Raw genomic sequence first — 19,988 nt, forward strand, 5'->3', positions numbered from 1 at the left:
TCCTGTAGATCACAGAACTAAGCAGCAATACTGAACAGTATTCCTGAGGAGTGGAAAAACTGTATTTAAGCAAGAGATTGTTTGAACTGGCAAACAGAAGCTTTTTAATAGCTGAAGATCTAAGATAAAGGATTAAACCTTTCTGAAGTATCTGCACTTAAACAACTCTAAAGACAAGGAAGCGAGTTTAAATTCATGAAAGATGGTCTTTGTTTTCCTAAATGAACCGTGTTCTTTATTGTCAAAACAAAATCCATTCACAGCATTGTCAACTACATAAACTTCATTACAATGCCATTTATATACCAAAGTCTGACCTTGCTTACTTTCTAAAATTTTTACTAGTTTGAGCATCTGCCTCGTGCTTGCCTGAATTCATAGCTCAGAACAACTTATCTTTGTCCTCTCAGTGGCTGCTTTTGCACTACATGTAGGCAGTGTGTGTAAACTGAGATGCGAGCTTTAAATCGTTGCTGGTGTCATTTTCCCACCTTATAAATCAGACTTAGTGCATTATCTCTAATAACACATAGGTGGGTTTATAGGAATTAAATGGTTAAAGCGGTATTAAAAAGAATTTGCTGTTATTGACTGTAGGAATGCAGGATGATTAGCGTTTATTGGACATTGGGGAAGGTGGGAATTTCTTACCTTATTTTTGTCTTCAGAAGTTGGTTATGAGAAAAGGAGATGTCAGAATGTTGTTAAAACTTCCCTTACAGGCTTTGTTTGTTTATTTTTCACAACACCGCTGCTTGGCGTGCTTGCTTAGGAAGAAAATCAGGGCATTTTTTATCTCAAGCAGCAAACAGGTAACCTTCTGACCTCTTGAGTAAATCCTCAACAACCTCTGAAATTAGGGTGATTTAGCATTTTATGGCACAGAATAAAAATCTCTAATTCTGTTTCCAAATAGTGTATCCTGAACACACATTTTATTAAGCTCTTGACTCATTCAGCCATGTGTATTTTGTAAAGTTCCTATGGTTATTGTTTTACAATAGCTGCTTCCAGAAGCATTGTAAGGGTTTCAATTAATCAGCTCTTTGTGTGCTTCAGACTATGCAAATTTATCACATCAGACCATTCAGCAGCTCATGGGAAAGCAGTGTACAAACTGTATTGTCTTCTAGCACCTCCTCTCATTTAGAGTGATGTTTTTAATAAGAAAACTAATCAAGTTTACTTATGCATTATTTATCTGTTAATTTTAATTCTGTTCTTATGTCAAATGGGATCTAGGAAGTGATACGATAGATCAGCGAATGATTTGATATTGAACAAAGCTCGTGTGATGCGGCACTTTTCTCTCCTGGAGTTGTTTTGTGCTTAGTTAGCCATGGCAGTGTGCAGTCAGAGTTCTGATGCAGATGTACTTTTTTGCTTAACCTTATTCATTATTGCCCATCAGTTGGTCCTTTGCCCGCAATATACAGCGCTGTGTTGTAGGTACCCCTCTTCTTCATTACATGGCCTACTTGTTTTTCTCAGGGGTATTTCCAAACTCTGTCAAACCTGGCAGATCTAAAGTAGGCACTTTTCAGTTAGTTTGAGCTCTTTTGCCGTTCTATCATTGGAATAAACAAACAGGGACAACTTAGTAATGCAGTTCTTTTTGTCTTGCTGATAGGAGCTGGTATTACTGCTGCTTCCATTCACTTTGTCTCCTTTGCTTGCTAATGTCCCTCCTGCTGCTAGTAATTAGTTTTCTATATTAGGTTGTTTTGACTTATTTGATTATTTTTTTTTTCGTTTGGCATGTGTGCATAGAGGGCACCTGACAGAGCTGGTGACAAACTTTCCCATACCATCACTGGGACCCTGCCCCCTCCCACCACCCCCGGCCCTTCATGGCTGTCAGCAGGCTGCAGGGCAGACACCGGTTCTGGAAATGGGAATATCTCCCATCAAGGAATGGAGAAAAGAGGTGGGAGAGCTCTGTGTCCTGTAGGGCCATGTGGAGGCACGGGGTGCTGGGATGCAAACAGCTGTGCATAAGATGGGGCCATCAGGAGTGATGAGGGCTGGCATTTACTGGCTGGCATACAACAGCATGGCATTTGTTTTGTCTAGAAAAGTAATTGCTGCCTTTTCTGGTTGTTAGTGTTTGATTCTGGTCCTAGAAAAGAACTTCACAGTGTTACGGGTGAGAAGAGATTCAGGCCCATCAGAATACAGCGTGTAGGCTAAAACCGTATTGCTGGATGTCACATGCAGCACATGAACATGCGTGCTGGGGAGGGGGGGAGAATGAAACCAAGTAATTTTGTTTGTTCCATATGAAAGCTGGGGAGCAGTTTTCATGTGATGTCTGAATGAATAATAATCAGGAAGTCCTAAAAACCTGCAGTAAGTTAAGTACGGGAGTGAGCATGTCCTATTTATGGATATTGCATAGGGAACGGCCGGGCAGCTTGGCTGTGAAATGTAGTTGGTGTTGCACGGGACAGCGTTTGGAACTTGAGGCTGTATTAAATCCAGCTTCTGCCTTTTCTCCTTTACTGTTTTATGTGCCATTTTCAAGTGATTATTCTACTTCTAATGGATTAATTCACTCAGTCACCTTTTTGCAGCTGCCTGGCAATGCAAAACTGGCATTTTGTTGCCCTGCTGCAAACCCCGGTACAGCAATCGGGTCTGAAAGGGAGAAGCAGAGTCAGGAACTCTCAGAGCAGACCTGCAGGCATTAGCTGATCTCTGAAAGAGCCTCTGACAGAGAGGGACTACAAAGTGAATCAAGTTCACGTTTTGGAGTGAGTTGCAGCTGCTTGCTTTTAGAAGTTGTGTTGTGTGCAGGAAGGTGCCTTTCAGGTTTGTAAATTTCTCCTTAGGAGAAAAAATAAACTTTCTTAAAACACGGAGAAGTAGAAGCTGCTCTCCATCCCGTTCTCTGCATATTTCTCTGCAATTGAATGTGCTGTACATCTGCTACCTAAACTCAGCAACTTCTTAAAATACAGGCGCTCAGAACCGAGGTTTCATAGCTTTCCCTTTCTTTCTTTCTTTCCTTTTTCTTTTTTTTTTCCTGGGCTATAACAGAAACTTTACAAATGGCCTAGCGAGCTTCCCGTTGCTGGATTCTAAATATTTTGTTTTTAACTTCTAAGCTCATTATGCTGTCTTTGTGTTAACTTGTATTAAAATCTGTCAGCTATGACTGGTCTCATAACCACAGCCAGCGGACCAGAATAAGTTAATTATTTACTTGTGTCACTAGTGCTCTTCATCTAATGAAATGCACAGCTGTGTTAGATCTGCAGTTGGGTGTGTAGGTCCCATTGTTCCCCAAGTCAGCGGAGGGTAGAAGCCGCTATGATGGAGAGCCCTCAGTTCTTTCTGCTGTTCTGCCTTTCTGTGTCGATTTCATGGATCTTTTATCATTCACTTTCACACAAAACAAACAACACAGTGGCTGTCTGCTATGGGAACCAGCGTGGCATATAAAAGGTTTTCAGAGCCTAAAGTAATTTTAAGTTAGCTAAGATTTAATTTTTGCCTTACAGGTGCCCCAAAGTCCAGATGTAGCCTAATGCTTTCTTAGAACTAAACAGGAATAAGGCACAACGCAAATGCCATAATAAACCCATAGTGAAGTATTTATGTGTATGAATGTAGGATAAAGAACTTGTGCTCACAAGAAAGAGTGGGGTTTGTATTTTGCTTTTTGGTGTTTGTTTTTTTTTTTTCATTTTCAGCAAGTGGTTGCTTCTTGGTGGGGAGGGTAGAAAGGTGCTACCGCTTTATCATAATGGAACAGTGAAAATTAATTTAAATAACTTAAAAACTAAATGCCACCCCCACCCCCCAGGCGCTCTCATCCTTCTCCTCCCTCCCCCCATACTTACCATTCCCGCTCCGTTGACTGCTCTTGGTGCACCTCTCCCTGCCTTGCTGCTCCCTCCTGAGCTGCCGCCGCCATCCCCCTGTGTGCTGGCGGCCAGGGCTGCCTGCTTGGGGATGTGCCCAGCACCCCCAGCCCTTAGTAGCCCCTCCACTGTGGGGCCCTTCCCAGAGTGTGACGGGCTCATCTCAAACAGCTTGTTGGCTTTTCCAGTTGTAAGGGCTTCTGGAAGAAATTGGCTGCTCAAACGGTAGCATTGGCTTGAAGGAGTATGGGCTTAAGCAGCTGCATTTTAACACCTGAAGTTGTATGTTAGATCTCTTGGTCGTTTATCGCTGCAGTGTTCTGATCTGCAGCATTCGACTGTAAGAATGGAAAGGAAAACGTCACGATGCGTGATAGACTTTTAAGTGAGTTTTCGTGCTTCCGCTTAACACGTCACAAGTAATTTTAGAGTTTGGTGTTTTGTTCTTTTGTTTTGTCCCAGTGAGACAAAAAAAAAATTCCTAAAGTTACGATGTGTGTTCAGGGGCAGACAAAATACAAAGTACAACCCCTCCTTATACTGCCTGTAGTTCATCAAGAGCAGTCTTTGCTCAGCAAATGAACACTACCTGAAAAAAGGTTGGGTTTTTGTATTTTCCCTTAATTTGCCCCAGCTTGTATCAAATGCTGACTTTATTGAGCGTTTAGTGAAGATGCACGTGATAAAGGGATTCTGAATCAGTGTTAATTTTGTTTGTCCGAAGAGGTAATGCAAGAGACCTGATTTCTTTTTTTTTTTTTCTTTTTTTTTCTCCCAGACAATTATAGTATGAGCTCTAAAAAATAGTTTCACTTGAGATGTTCCAGACTGATGGTCAAAAGCTTCTGGTTGCATCTGAAAACTGTATCTGAAGCTTTCTTCCCTAATTGCTAGCTGACACGTCACAGGGAGCATTATGCAGGGCTATGCTAATGCAGCCAGTCCTGTCACAAGGGCTCTCTTCCAGTCTGCAGGTCCGAGCAGCGGTCACGGTAATGAATCTGGGTAAAAAGTGATCCATGAGAAAGAGAGGAGGAGAAAAACACCGAAGAAAATCTGGTGATGAGGCGTCAGCCCTGCTGGTGGTTTGCTGTTGGTGAATTGAAATATTCTCTCTTCTGCAGGGGTGTGTGGACTGATTGTTCCTCAGGAGGACATGCCATTTTGTGATACAGGGATTTGTCCAGATATCATAATGAACCCTCATGGCTTCCCATCGCGTATGACGGTTAGTGGCTATGTTGTCATTAAAGAGGCAGCGTCCTGCAATAGAAAGTGAAGTTGTTAAGCCAGAAAAACAAAACTGTGTGTATGTGAGAGCCATACAGTTGCAGCCAGAATATTCTCCAGTCCTCATGCCACATGCTTGCCCTCTTATGAACCTTCAACCATCTGTTTTGAAACATTTTTCTGTAAAAGGAGTTGGGATGTGGGCTTTTTGTTTGTGCATCACAATCATTTTGTTCTGCATCAAACTATTAGAAGAGCAACCAGGTACTTCATTTAAAGTCTTTCCCTCCCAAGTGACTGTGCCCAGTAAGTCAGCTGGGCAAAAGTGAGGGGAAGAGCAGAGTTTTGGTAATAGTTCTATGCCTTATATCACTGACATCTCCGTGGAATTCATGCAAGCCTTGTTGTGGGGCTGTACCACATACATCAGAACCTGACCTTTGTATGGAACCTCTCCTGATTACTTTGTATACCTCTGTGATGTTCTTCTTTGTTAGCTGCCTTCCTCCTGTTCCCACTGCTGCACTGTGGGTCAGAGTGTCAAACTCTGCAGCAGTCTCCCACAGCAGAAGGCCACACTGGATCGTGCTCACTTTTCAGACAAGCTGACTCTGTCTGACTCTGGTACTTAAAGGGATCCCAGACCCCATCTGCTTTTCATCCCTCACTACAGGAATACCTCCTTGTTCTCCTTGGGTTTCTCCCACTGTTTCTGTTGCACACAGTAACACAGGTTGCCATCTCAGGCCCATCACAGAATGGTTTGTGTTGGAAGGGGCCTTTGAGATATCTAGTTCCATCCCCCCTCCTATAGGCAGGGGCACCTCCCACTAGACATCTGCCTTACTAACACTGTGATTGATCCAGGTATGTTCTAGCATGTGCTGGTCAGCAGGCTGTTAACTCTGCTTTTCCTTGTAGGTAGGAAAGTTAATTGAACTCCTGGCTGGGAAGGCTGGGGTCCTAGATGGCAGATTTCACTACGGAACAGCTTTTGGAGGCAGTAAAGTGAAGGATGTGTGTGAAGATCTCATTCGCCATGGTTATAACTACCTAGGGAAGGACTATGTAACATCTGGTATCACTGGGTAAGAATTTGCTGCGTAATTTAGCTGTCTGGGGGGAGTGGGGAAATGCTGTAATATGACTGGCTATTGTAGGAGACATGAAAATCTGCTGAGTTCTTCTGTATGGCAAAAAAGTTAAAATCAAGGTTTTCCTTCTGAGGGATTGGGAGAAATTTCAGTTTTCTTTTAGCTGCAGTTCTTGTATGTACTTGGAATCAGATGAGCATTTTCATAGTGATTCTAATAGTACTGTAAAATGTAGATTTGCAAGCAGGTGTCTGTTCCTTGGGAATATTTTTTGTGTGCTTTATTTTATTATTCCTTTCACTTACACAATGATTCAGTCTGGCATTGCACTCTAATCTGCAACCTTCCTGCTGTGCCGATGGGACTGGCTTCTGAGGCACGGAGTTCAAAGAACACAAGATAGTTTAGGAACAGGAAAAGGCCATATGGTTCCACATGCCTGCCTTCCAAAATGTATCTTAATCCCACCTTCCTGCTATTTTTATTATTCTCCAAGTCCCTTTCTTCTCAAGGAATAAGTTTGGATCTCTCCTGTAAGTTGTTTTATTTTTAATTGCTATTCTTACCAACTTATTCCATATGTTGTTTGTCTTTTGTTTCAAGACCAAAGATTTTTTACACCTTACATTCTTTGTGAAGTACTTGAATGTTTGAAAAACTTTTTGTTGATATCTCATGATTTTAACAAACATGCCTAATCTTGTTTCCCACTGAGAACAATCTTGCTCTAGAATTCTCCTGCTCCTGAACTTCAGCTTTGTACTGATTTTTGTCCTATTTAGAAACTTTTCTTTAGGTTGCTGGTATTCTCGCAGGCAAAATTTCATGTGCTTCATATATTCTTTTTTTATGAAATTTGGAAGCAAATGTGTGTGAAAATTCCAAATACGTATGCAAATTCCAAATGTCTTGTTGCATGTTGGTACTGGCTTAAATGGGTGGCTTTTGGATTAACACTCTACCATATCAATAGGGGCTGTGACTGGGAGGTTGTCTGCTGTTTAATTTTGCATCACATGCGTGTTTCTAGAAATAAATGGCTGGCAGTGTGCTGAGTTTTTGTGTTAAATCTGGCTGTTAGTGAGTGCTGAAGGTGGTAACTGGGAAATGACTAAGTATTCTCAGCTGTTGCTTTCTGATCTTTAGTTGTTTGTGCTGTTCTTACAGTTGGGGCTATTTTAAAGACAGAAATCTTCACCTATTAGTCCAGCTCCCAGAAATGAGTAACACCCTCTGCGCTGCTTCTAAATGTTCCTGTGTGGATGCAAAGCTCAGCATCTTAAGTGCAGTTCTGAATGGTCCTTTTACCCTGCTTGTCAGAGTCTCCGGACAGAGAGTGTTGTTCTGGGGGCACAGCTGCTGAGCAGGCCCCCACCTGCTGCAGATAGAACATCATGTGGCAGAAGTTGAGGAGCTTGTTCCTTGCTTGTCCCTTGATGCAGCAGTGCGTGGTGCTGGCAGTGCACTGCTCTTCTGTTCAGAGGGGTTCTCTGGAGGATTTTCAGACCTGGAAGCCCAAACGCATATTTTAAGGACTTGTGATTCCCAGATTGTTTTAAATTCTTCTTGTCTGTGACACGCTTATCTCTCTTAAAGTAAATATGTGCTAACTGTGAATGTTGTGTTTTTCCTTAATTCATCCAGGGAGCCTCTGGAAGCATACATCTATTTTGGCCCTGTGTATTACCAGAAACTGAAGCACATGGTGTTGGATAAAATGCATGCAAGAGCTCGAGGACCCAGAGCAGTACTTACCAGGTACTGTTCAAGGCTGGATGCAGAATTCCTCACCTGCACTCAGAAATATGCTCATCCAACAGATGGGTGTAAAGCAGTTTATTCAGTTTATTCAGCAGTTTATTTATTGATGCTTGACAAAAGATGCTGTCACCTATTGATACGCTTCTGCACAGTGGAGCTCTCACAGTGCGCTGTGGTAGGAGGTTGTTCTGAATATCCAGGTGTGCTCTGTGCTGTACAAAAACTGAGTGCTTCTCAGACTTCTGTTAGCAGTTGGTTAAAAAGCACCATGCTCTGATTCTCAGGGCACACTTTGGCCCTTCCCCGCTGGACTGTTCTTATCATAGGCATTTTAGGAGGACCAGTTTTCCCCTTTAACAACTGTACTTTTACAAAATAAGATACGAGTAGAAACAAATTAATTTAGATACTTCAACAGTCTGTGATACGGAGCAGGTTAATACTGATGTGGCCCAACTGTAGCACAAACCAGCATTAGCATAACATGCATCCCCAGTACACTGCACTTGGCCTTGCAAAACTTCCATTCAACTGTAAAACTTAATTTAGAGTTTTATGTGGTGATCCACAGTTTTTGTACAATACTGTGCAAGAGAACTGTGCTTTCACACTAATAAATTGCAAAGGTTACAGAGACAACAACAATAAATCTCCGTTTTTATTTGCCCAGTTTAAATATGTCTTCAGTTTCTGTGGAGCTGTGTTGATTGCTCCGAGCCTGAACTTGGTTCTCTCTCCAACAAAAATGTTGATTGCTGCATTGATGTCCTCTTGGGTAAATTTTGAAGATATACACTGGGGTAAATGTAACAAAAACACCTGGAGGTGGGCTTACATTCTCTGCACCTTTGGGGAGCTGGCAGCATTCTGCTTTCATTGGTGCTACTCACCTTTTCTCCTTGGAGGCAAACAAGCTTTTTGGCTCCAGCTCTAAGGCTGCTTGTGCTCATGAGCTGTATTGCTGACATCCCTGTCTCACAGAAGGTGGCTCAGTGGCACAGTCTTTGTTTTGAGGAGGCTTCTAGTGAATCCCTTAGTCTAACTCTGTCCATCACAGAGGATTATCAGCTAAATCTTGCCAGACAGCTTGCCCTGTCTGCCCACACACTATGTTAGCCACTCGGTCCTCTTAACAGGTGCAGCTTTTGCCTGTCTTACATTGTTACAGAGTGGAGGTGCAGGTCTCTGCTCTACCTGATAAAGAAGTATCTTTCTCTCTTGCTTTTTGCTGCATGTTTGCCATGTATTTTAGTTCTCTGACCCCATGCTTTCTCTGGGGCAAATTGAAGTTGTCTCACACATTCCATAGAGAAAAATATCAATGGTTAAACAGGGAGAGAAAACATGAAAAACTTCTATTTCTAAACTTCTAATAGTTTTGCTGCACTTTCCTTCTTAATTTTTGTGTCATAGCTCCTTGCCAGTATGATTTGGACAATTTGGATGATGATTTGTATAGTGGGAATGATATTCCCAATTACTGGTCTGCCTGCCCCATTTTCTGTGTTAGTCATATCGTTGTCCCTTCGTACGAAAATGAAAACTTAGTCTCAGCTAGAGGTGCACACAGTTGTTTCACTAGAGCTCCTAGCTTATCCAAATCCCTTCATCAGCTTTCATATTGTCTCCCCCAGCTTTCTCAGCTTTTTAGAGATAATGAATTTAAATAAAACTTAAATCCCAAGTCAAGGTAATATTTGTATGTAAAAATGAATGTGCTGTGATTTCCCCCACCCCTTGCTTTGAATCCTTTGTTCCAGTCAGTAACATCACACTATGGAGCTAGGTCTCTTTATTTGACTTTGAGGAAAGCTAGTGAATGTTCAATTTATGCTGCCACTTGACTAGCCCTTTAGGAATTTTCTTTTTTCTCCTCAACTAATTAAACTGCCCTTATTGCAATTGCCTCTGCTGAGGGAGCCTGCTCAGCTTTCATATTCAGTATTGTTTTTTCATCCATCGCACTTCCTGTTAGATTGCCTCTAACATTGTTGGGGTTTTTTTGCCTTTTGAGGTAATCTTGTAACAGCTTCCAACATGGAATTTAGCAATCATCATCTTGAAATACATGTTATTATATATCAAGTGTACCTTAACTGACGGAGTTACGTTTCCATCTGAAATAAGGCAGAAGACTTGAGTTCCCTGAACATCACTAATGTTAAGTACTGCTCAGATTTAAACAGGACTTTGTGAAATTGCAAAGCAGCACTCTGTCAGCATGATCAAAAACCACCAGGATGTTACCCTCTGAGTTGGCATTTGCTAAATGAAATGCAAGACTTTACTATTTTTTTCCCATGAGTGGTTAACAATTAATTTGAAACGTAGTTCTATAGATGGTGTTGTGCAGATGCCCAGTCTTGCTAAATCTCTAATAGATAAACTGGTTTTAGTTTTGTTTATGAGAGAACAATGTAAGCTTTCTGCAGGCATGGTTATTTTGATGGGCAGTCAGAGCTGCCACCTGCACATCCTTTGAACTTATCAGACATTGCCAGTTCCTATTGTACCGTGGAGCTGTAATGTGAGTGTGGTCAGAGTTCCTCTCTGGAGAGCACAGTGCTCCCACCTCCTGTTGGACTGTGGTTTTTTTTAGGTAGTGCCACACTTCTGGGAGATCAGCGTTTCAGCCAAGAGCTCTGGTGCAGGCAAGGAGTTGAGGTGAGATCCAGGAGGTGTCCTCTTGCTCATGGGAGTAGGTCACATTTCCCTCCACTGCCACTGAAACAAGGAATGGTACCATGAAGCTGAACCTGCTGCTCTTCCAGAAAATAGTACCAAGAAACCCTTAATGTGATTAAACCACTGGAGTTAATTGTCTCATGGGTTTTTTTCCTAAATGCAACAGTTGAGTAGTATGAAGACCACTTGGCCTGATTATTAGTTCTTTTAATTTAAAAAATCCATTCATTTGACGTAAGATTTAAGAGTCTTAAGATCTCTGCTTTCCTTAAAATATGAAAGATGTAATTTTTTTTGTATATTCCTCATCTTATCTTTTCAGTGTCTGCTTTGTCTTTAGAATGTTATATTCAGAATAAATAACAGCAGCAGTTACCCGGGGCAACAGCTGCAGTGTATGTGTATAGAAGCACAGATGCTTCCTAAAAACTATCTGAATATTTTAAACGACCCTTAGCATGAAAAATTTTCCAACTCGTGTAAGCTGAAAAAACTCTGATAAACTTAAGGAGCCAAAGACAGACTCTTTTCAAAGGCCAAATCTCGATATTGAAAGTTTGGGTACTTTAGAACTAGACTACTTCTCTGAAAGGAAGGGTTTTATTTGCTTTCTTTTGTTTTTAGTGAGATAATTTTGACATTCAGTGGGAGTGAAACGTTTAAGAGCTTAAGATTGAAGCTGAAATTTTTGTTCGTGTGTGCGTGGGTTTTTTTAATGGGATTTCAGCTGCCTTAAAAATCTTCGTCCTCCATCTCTTCAAGGGCTGGAATCGAGACCCCATAGTTTTTTCAAGTGGTTTTATCCTCCCTTAATTGGATTGTGACTTTATTTGGGAGGGGTGGGGGGGTCACGTTTATAAAGCTCTGTTGGCATTTTATCCTGTGGACCAACACCTGGTGAAATTCTTGAAAGTAGGCTTCCAAGTTTAACTATTATTGGACAAGTCAGCTGGTAGAAGAAAACTCGGGCACTTCTAGTGCAGTGCTGCAGCAAATGTCTGTGCTCAACTGGACGCCTCAACTGCTTTTAAATCTGCCTCAAAGCATTTCACAAAACTGCATTCCCACAGGGTTAGGCCTTTAAAACTGTGTCTGAACAGTGATGGTGCCATTGCCCAAGTGGGGGGGGGGGGGGGCTCGGGAGTTTAATCAGGATGTAAACAGCTTCTATCCATTCTCCCAACAGCAGGGAAAAATAGAAGGTTATGTGAATGAAAAGGGCAATTTGAATTACAAGCAGATTAGTCTTAAAGTTCCACTGTGGTCAGAGTAAAGGGAGCTACTTCCCCTAAAAAACAAACACAGCTTGCATCTTTGGAAGGTCAGTTTGGTCTGGTAATTAGCTATACATTATTTTATTTATTTATTTTTTTATTTATACTTTTTTTTTTTACTTGTAAATAATTATTAGATGTTGAAGTGTTTTAGAAATCCTTTTCCCTAAGTTGGCAAAAACTTATTTTAAATCTATCTAATATATTTAACATGTTTAGTAGATTGAAATAATATCAACTAAATATACTCCAAAAGTTATGTATGCATTGTATATTTTATATGATTTACAGTGCTCTAGCAGAAAGGAACAGCACATAAACACTGGCTTTCAATGACCAACAAAGCCTCCTGTGATTGCTGAGAACAATTTTTATTCCTTCTCTTTACTGTCATGCTTCGGGGAATATACTAAGATTGAAGTATTTCATGACATGCATGCAATATATTAGTGCTTCAGGAAGTTAAGATTGTTTCTGCCTCTTAGTTCACTCTTCATATTTGCAGCCCAAGTGCTACTGTGTGTGCTAATATGTGAGAGCAGAACTAATACCGAACTAAACTGCAGCATGACAAATGAATATTGAAAATTCTGGCCACGACCAACCAAAAATATATATATACTGTTAAGTAATAGATTTTTACCTTGCTTTTTTGTCTCAAAATTTTCAATGTCTGTTTCCTTTGATTTGGGAGTTGGTCTTGATCATCTCCAGAGGTCACTTCCAAACCCCTGCAATTCTGTGGTTTGTTAAAACTTCCTTCCTTCTGGCACCATGAGGATGAAGAAGTCTTTCCAGACAATTAGTGAGACTCCAGTTTGTGTTGAGGAGCTAGAGAGAGCCCATACAGCACTGAAATTAGTTTGTTAACCATCAGATGTAAAAAAGTAAATGAGATAATTGTTACTGAAATTCTGCACCTTTCTTTTTTTTAAGTAATGAGTTAGTAGTACGCACACAGCAGAAGGGAGTAGTTGATCATGCTTTTTGTTGCTTTGTTTTGATACTTTTGATTAAAACTGGTCTTATTTTAACAATTTAGCCTCACTTAGTTGTAGTTCATCTTGATGACGCATTCATTAGCTGCTGAATTTTATAGTTTTTATATATAGTTTATATCGTTTTTATATGTTTTATAGTCATTTAAATGACTATAAAATACAATAAACGTTTCAGCTAAAAAAGAGTATCTGTATCCAGGTTTGTGGTTGCTAGATATTCTTCTTGAATACTGTTTTGGTCTTGCTTGCTCAGCTACATTCCGTGAGGTAAAGATGTGGCACGACACTGCCGTTGTTGCTCACAGAACTGCGTCACATTGCCAATGCAGGAGCAAAGATGAAATTCTTCAATCTGAATGACATCTGTGAGATCAGCAGCACTGATTTGTAGAATGTTGTTATCTGATGATACTATACCATTCCTGTAGTTTGAAAGCAGGTATTCCTAGAGTGATGGAACCTGTGTTCTGGAATTCTTACTGCATTTTCCTAATATTTATTTCCAAGGCAACCCACTGAAGGTCGATCCCGTGATGGTGGTTTACGTCTTGGAGAGATGGAACGGGATTGCCTGATAGGTTATGGAGCCAGCATGCTGTTATTGGAGAGACTGATGATTTCAAGTGATGCCTTTGAAGTGGATGTTTGCGGGCAGTGTGGCTTGCTGGGATACTCTGGCTGGTAAGTTGTCTAACTGCAGTGGTTATGACCTTTTGTAGGTCACGGTGTCCCTTCTTCACTGTGTGCATGCGGTGTCTTTCTTACGTGTTCCTATTTTCAAGATAGCCCTCAACTCTAAGGTACATAAATCAACATGTTCTAGAGAGAGAAAATGTGCCTCTGTGTGACAGAACTTCGCCCTTGGCCAAGAGTCCCATGACTAAGGGAAGAAAATATCAATTGTGTGTGTTCAAGTTGCAAGTTACTTCAGTGCTTATTTGTTGGGGAAGACGAGGAGTTAGGGGAGGAGGATTCATTTCTAAATATTTCCTAATAACATTGGAAGTTTGTAGCATCTTGGATATCAGTATCAGTTAGGAAGGGCAGGACGTTGGGCTTTATTTACTTTGGTTCTTGGAGAGTAATTTTTCTGTGATATGGGATGAAGTAAGGCATGTTTTCAGTTTATAGACATAGAAGTGACAGCTATCCTTTCTTGCTGTGGTCAGATCTTTCTTCAGAAGTGTGTCTGGCCAGAAAGAACTCACCGTGCTTGCTAATACCAGTAGCAGTTCTGTTCCCTATGGAGCAGAAATACAGACAAAGCCTTGGTTGGTGATATTTAGTTGGACATTGCCCTACTGGCTTTTGTGCAATAAACATTTTTAAGCTCTTGTTTTTCTTGAGTGTGTATGCACTGTATGTAACAAGTGAGCCTTCTTTCTGATCCAGATCTTTTAAAACTGCTGCAGCACAAGTAAGAGTTGAAGGCAGTTGCCTGGAAGGAAGGGCATGCATGAATTCAAACAACCGCTTCTCACTGTGTAATGCAGTGCCGTAAAAATACCCTCATGAAGATGTAGTACAATTGAAGATTGAATTTCAGAGACTGGATTCAATGAAAGCACCTTGAAGAAATGGGAATTTAAACATTAGAGATAGTGTTAAACTTTGTTTTTAAAGGATTGCTTTCTGTTCCAAAATCCAAATGCTTTCTGTTTTGAAGTTTGTAACATAACGAAGTTTAATAAGTTTTTAAAATAACTGAAAGAAGCTCTCAGACAGAGCGAGACATTCTTGCAGTTGAGTTCTGTGAAAAGCTGTCTGGAGTGCAGGAGTAATCAAAAAGAGGTAGATTCTGCTATGTAATACACAGTACCTACCAGTAGCCAAAGCAAGTGGCCCTATAATGAGCATCACAGAGGAGACGGTCATTAAGAGAAACTCACGTCTTCCAAACTGGCTTGGTCAGTGATTCCAGCATTAATCAGGCATTGCTGTGAGAAACCATGTGAAACATATTGTTTGGTGGATGTTATTAAGGACAATTGTCTGCAGGAAGATATGCTCTCCTCCCAGACAGGGACTAGCAGTTGGGTATGTCTTTCTGCAGCACACTAACAGTGCATCAGTGTTGGGGCCTGAACTGGTACTTTTCATAGAAGGGGGCTGTTGTGGCAGTGGCAGAATTTGTCCCATAAAAGATACAGGGAGAAGCTTGCTGCAACAAAACCAGCTGCATGCAGATCCTTCAGCTTTGCTGTGCTACAGAGTTATGTACTGAATTTTTCAAATGAAATTTGGTCCTTTTTTGATGATGATAAGTTATTCTTTTCCGTAGAGTCTGGGCATCTTAAAATCTTAAGATCAGCTTTGGCACTGTTGCCTTTTTCTGTTCAATGTGGCATCAATCCTAAACTCAAATGATCTCTTGGATACTTCCATTTCTATGATCTCTGTTTGACAGTAACTTACAATTTGTGCACATTGTATCTTGTAACCTTTATGGATGATCTTTGTGCACCTACAAAACAGGCACAGGAGGGTCTAGCTTCAAGGTGTGGTGCAGTGAGTAGTTTGGACTCCTCAGCTCTTAGCTGCTGTTATCAAACACTAGATTACTGCTGATAATCAGAAACGTTGTGACTCATCAAGCTTCCAAGGCTTGCAAGGTATTTTTTTGTTTGTTTGTTTGTTTGTTCTTAGTACAACTGTTTGCTATTTACTGTCATCAAAAATTGCTTCTGTTTATGCTACTTCACCCTTCGTAAAAACACAGCTATCACTATAAATTTGGACCAAGTTAATAGTTATCAACCTGTAATTGATGCCTGTTCTGATTTAAGACATTATAAACTAGAGAAATGTAATTAAATCTTCTATACCGTTAGTTGTCAAATCTCAGATGATTTTCGGGAGGAAAAAAAAAAAAGAAATACCCCAATTATGGAGTATGAGGAGGTCATTTTTTTCAGAACATCTGTTGGGGATGTTCTTTTAAATATATCCATAAAAGAGAAGTAGCATAGTTAGGGAAGAGCAACTGTGAAGGAACTAATGGTGAGTTTCATAACCAAGAACCTTGCTTAACATCAGTCAGCCTTATTAGGCCTGGCTGCAGTGACTCCCTCAGGCTCTAGATCAAGGTCACTGATAACAGAAACAAATGACTAAGCATTGGCTTTATTGCAGATGTTCGTTCTTTATCTCATTCTGCACCACAGAAGCATGTAGCTGCTTGGAACTTTAGGCTGTCTTGACTTTATGCTGAGAATATAAATATGAAATATATAAGCAGAAGGAGAGTAGGCCATTAGGGAGGTGCCAGGACACACTCTGTGTTTGCAAAGGCAAACACATCAACTTTCATCATCAACCTTCCAAAGCCAGAAGATGGAGAATACAAGAGAATGAGGAAATACAGAGGTATAAACAGAATAAAAAGGAAATATTCTTTCCCAGATTTTAATATCATTGTTTGAGTAAAGAGTGCAAAGACTAAGTGTTAAAGCAGTTTTACCAGATCTCCATCTCTACAAAAGATTTTGCTGTTTCTACAGAGGGACCTAAGGAGAGAGATGCTCCTTTTCAGAGCTAGGAATGTGGATTGGTTTGAGGCAGCTTAGTAGGGTAACATTGTGAATAAAGGAAAAAAAAAATCCCAACTAAATGTGATCTTTCGTTCTTCCTCCCTCTTTTCTGTGACTGTCTATAAGATGGAAACTGAATCATGAGTCATGTTTCAGAAATACTTTGTTCTGTTCACCTTCTTTCTCATTATGTAATGCTGAATATTAGTTGGCAGTTATGCAAGTGGTGAAGAAGTAGAAGTCAGGCCTGTTAACTGCTAAGCACTGTGATTCTTGTCCAAGAAAAGTGCAGGTTTAACATGAAGCTCTTGTTGACGTCAGTCAGATTTATTTAAGAGCCTGAAGTTGTGACTTCCTTAAGTGCTAATGCATCTCAAGCACTCACCTCCTTCTGGGACTGAAGGCAGTATTTAAATGCAGGTGGACAAAGGAAATGGTGGATAGTGGCAACTGCTCTTTTCTGCAGAGCTTTATTTGTGCATAAACTCTGACTTTCTTTTTGCTTGTTTCCACAGGTGCCATTATTGCAAATCATCGTGTCACGTGTCTTCTCTGCGGATACCTTATGCCTGTAAACTCTTATTCCAAGAACTGCAGTCGATGAACATCATACCTAGGCTAAAACTAGCTAAGTACAACGAATGAACAAGAAAAAGAAGAGAAAAAGTACTTTGTATAAATTGAAATCCAGCGTATCTAACTGAAAGTTTTTGTTGGTGTACGGGAGTAACTCTACAAACCTAAGTGGGCAGAAGGAGGTGCAGACCAGTTGTAGGAAATCTTTCGTGTGTATTCTACCTGTTTTAAGTTCACAGAAGACACTTCATCAGTAACATTCACTAGTAGTTCTGAAAGTATTGATGTGTCGTAGTGAACAAGGCACGAGGGAATGGTGGAATGAAGTCATGATCCAGCAAGGCACATCCATCCCTTTCAAGGATGTAGCAACCCCATACTTTGTTTTGAAAAATGTTTTGCTGGACTAAGGCTTGAGCTGCCCTCAGGGCACATCCTATTCAGAGAGGTTAAAAACATGTTTTACAGACTAGTGGAATATGAAAGGCTAATAAATGTTTTAAATAATTGTGCCCGAATCTGTGGTGCTGTGTTGTGTTAAGGATGGTGAAGCCTTCTCATAATGTCTAAAACATTTTGCTATTCCTAAAGCATGTTGTTAAAGCATTAATTAGTCAGTCTTAGAGATATGAAAGAACAGCACCTAAAGAATTTGAAATAGTCATTTTTAAGTGCAATTTTTTTTTTTTATGAGATACAAGGTCTAAAGAGATCTAAAGCAGCAGATGAACCAAGAGTTCACTCAAAACCCTAAACTCTCCTGAATCCTTTCTTAGGAAAGCACATTTACCTTTTTCATAGAATCATAGAATCATAGAATCACTAAGGTTGGAAAAGACCTAGAAGATCACCCAGTCCAACCGTTCACCTATTCCCAATAGCTCCTACTAAACCATGTCCCTCAACGCAACATCCAGTCTTTCCTTGAACACCCCCAGGGTCGGTGATTCCACCACCTCCCTGGGCAGTCCATTCCAGTGCCTGACCACCCTTTCTGAAAAGTAATACTTCCTCATGTCCAGCCTGAATTTCCCCTGGCGTAGCTTGAAACCATTCCCCCTGGTCCTATCACTAATGACACGAGAGAAGAGGCCGACCCCCAGCTCACTACAGCCTCCCTTCAGGAAGTTATAGAGAGCAATAAGGTCTCCCCTGAGCCTCCTCTTCTCCAGGCTGAACATTCCCAGCTCCTTCAGCCTCTCCTCATATGGCCTGTGCTCCAGACCCCTCACCAGCTTCGTTGCCCTTCTTTGAACACGCTCCAGGGCCTCAATATCTTTCTTGCAGTGAGGGGCCCAAAACTGGACACAGTACTCGAGGTGCGGCCTCACTAGTGCTGAATATAGGGGAACAATCACCTCTCTGCTCCTGCTTGCAACACTGTTTCTGATGCAAGCCAGGATGCCATTGGCCTTCTTGGCCACCTGGGCACACTGTCGGCTCATGTTCAGCCGAGCATCAATCAATACCCCCAGGTCCAACTTAGGTCCCAGGTTACTTAACTGAAGTCAGGAGGAATTGTGAGCATGTTTAGGTGCTTGAGAGAAATATACCACACTAGATCAATCAGAATGCAGAATATTGGCTGTGAAAGTCCTGAGGTGCCCTCTGCCTCTTCATACAGCTGAATTGAGGTTGCTGATCCTGACACGACTATGCCAGTCGTGTTGCTGCTGTTCTCTTAGCCACATAAGAAGCACAAATGAGTACCAGCTTGAATAGACTTCCTAAGCTGCTAACAAAATACGTAAACTAGCATTTTTGTGTCTTAGGTTACAAACAAAATCAGGTTACAAACAAAAAGGGGAGATTTTATTCTCGTTTTTTCTTTTTTTTTTTTTCAGTAGGACTGATGGCAGTGTAGATGTCAGCACGGCACATTTGGACTGGAAAAGCTCTTGAAGCACCTCTACTGAGATCTGAACAGCTCTGGGTTATTTATGATGATTTATAGCAGAACGACATAAACCAAACATTGTCATTTGCAAACTACTAGAGGAAGGGGTTAATCAACAGCCCCAACCAAATTAACAAACTCGTTTTTCTCCATGATTGCCAAACTGAGGCTCGGGTGCACCACCAGAGGGAGTGAGCCTCACAGGCTTTAGCATGTTGGTGGGAGAAGTGTTGACTTGGCACAAGGAAACCACTCTTAGGATAAAGGCTATCCAGTCCTCTTTTAAGTGATCTCCTGGCTTAAGAGGTCTGAACTACAGGACGTTATCAAGACTAAGCAATGCAAGCAATTACACCTGCAGAAATTTAAGCAGACACAGCAGAGAAGAGCATAGTAGCATGCTCCCATGTAACCCTGTTGAGAGTACAGATCTGTGTGCAGTCCTGAAGGGGGGACCTTGCAGCTGTTATACCTCATGCTGTTGAAAGCATGGCAATGGCTTTTGGGAAGATCTTGAGAGAGTAAAGGAAATCCTCTGTTGTACTTTAGGAAGCCGGTTGCAATTTTAGCATTAGGTGTGTCCAGCAAAGCACAGAAACTAGACATGTCTAGGAGCAAGGGAGAGTCATCCCCTATGAACTGCTTTGGTGATACTTGATCAGCTTCATTTACACGTTATTGTTGTCTCGCCGAAATCTGTGAATATATAGGAGTTTATATGCCTGCAGATTTGAGCTGAAATCCCAGTTTTTACTTCTTGCCTCTCTTGAAAAGGATGCCTGTGTTCCTTCTTAAGACACTCACAAGTAAGTTCTTTGCAGTAGAATAAGCAGTACAAAACCAGCAGCAGAAACTGAGCAGACAGCTGTGGTGAAAGAGGCAGTTCAGTGAAGGAATCCTACTGCAGACAGGGCAAATTACGACCAGAGACTAGTGGAGTAAAATATATCCTCAGAATCCCACAGCTGTCACACTGCTTTCCTCTGGTGAGCCTCATCTTTGCAATCCTTTCAATTATCTTTCAGCCGACCTCCCCTCCCCCCCTTTTTATACAGTGAGTTCCTTCACAAAGAG

General features: G+C 41.1%; 1 protein-coding gene across 1 annotated transcript in view; it reads left to right on the forward strand.

Annotated features, from left to right (window-relative positions):
- POLR3B (RNA polymerase III subunit B) overlaps window positions 1–17,086 on the forward strand; it is a gene marked incomplete at both ends in the record, with an annotated part of 68,464 nt that extends 51,378 nt beyond the window's left edge. The window contains 5 exons of the mRNA XM_079540287.1: window positions 4,991–5,098; window positions 6,022–6,184; window positions 7,835–7,948; window positions 13,419–13,592; window positions 16,957–17,086. Coding sequence (XP_079396413.1) covers window positions 4,991–5,098; window positions 6,022–6,184; window positions 7,835–7,948; window positions 13,419–13,592; window positions 16,957–17,086 — 689 coding nt within the window. The remainder of the gene's footprint in view (window positions 1–4,990; window positions 5,099–6,021; window positions 6,185–7,834; window positions 7,949–13,418; window positions 13,593–16,956) is intronic.
- Window positions 17,087–19,988: the final 2,902 nt, after the last annotated feature.

This window comes from Tetrao urogallus (assembly GCF_951394365.1).
Source record: "Tetrao urogallus genome assembly, chromosome: 1".
Classification (NCBI taxonomy): Eukaryota; Metazoa; Chordata; class Aves; order Galliformes; family Phasianidae; genus Tetrao; species Tetrao urogallus.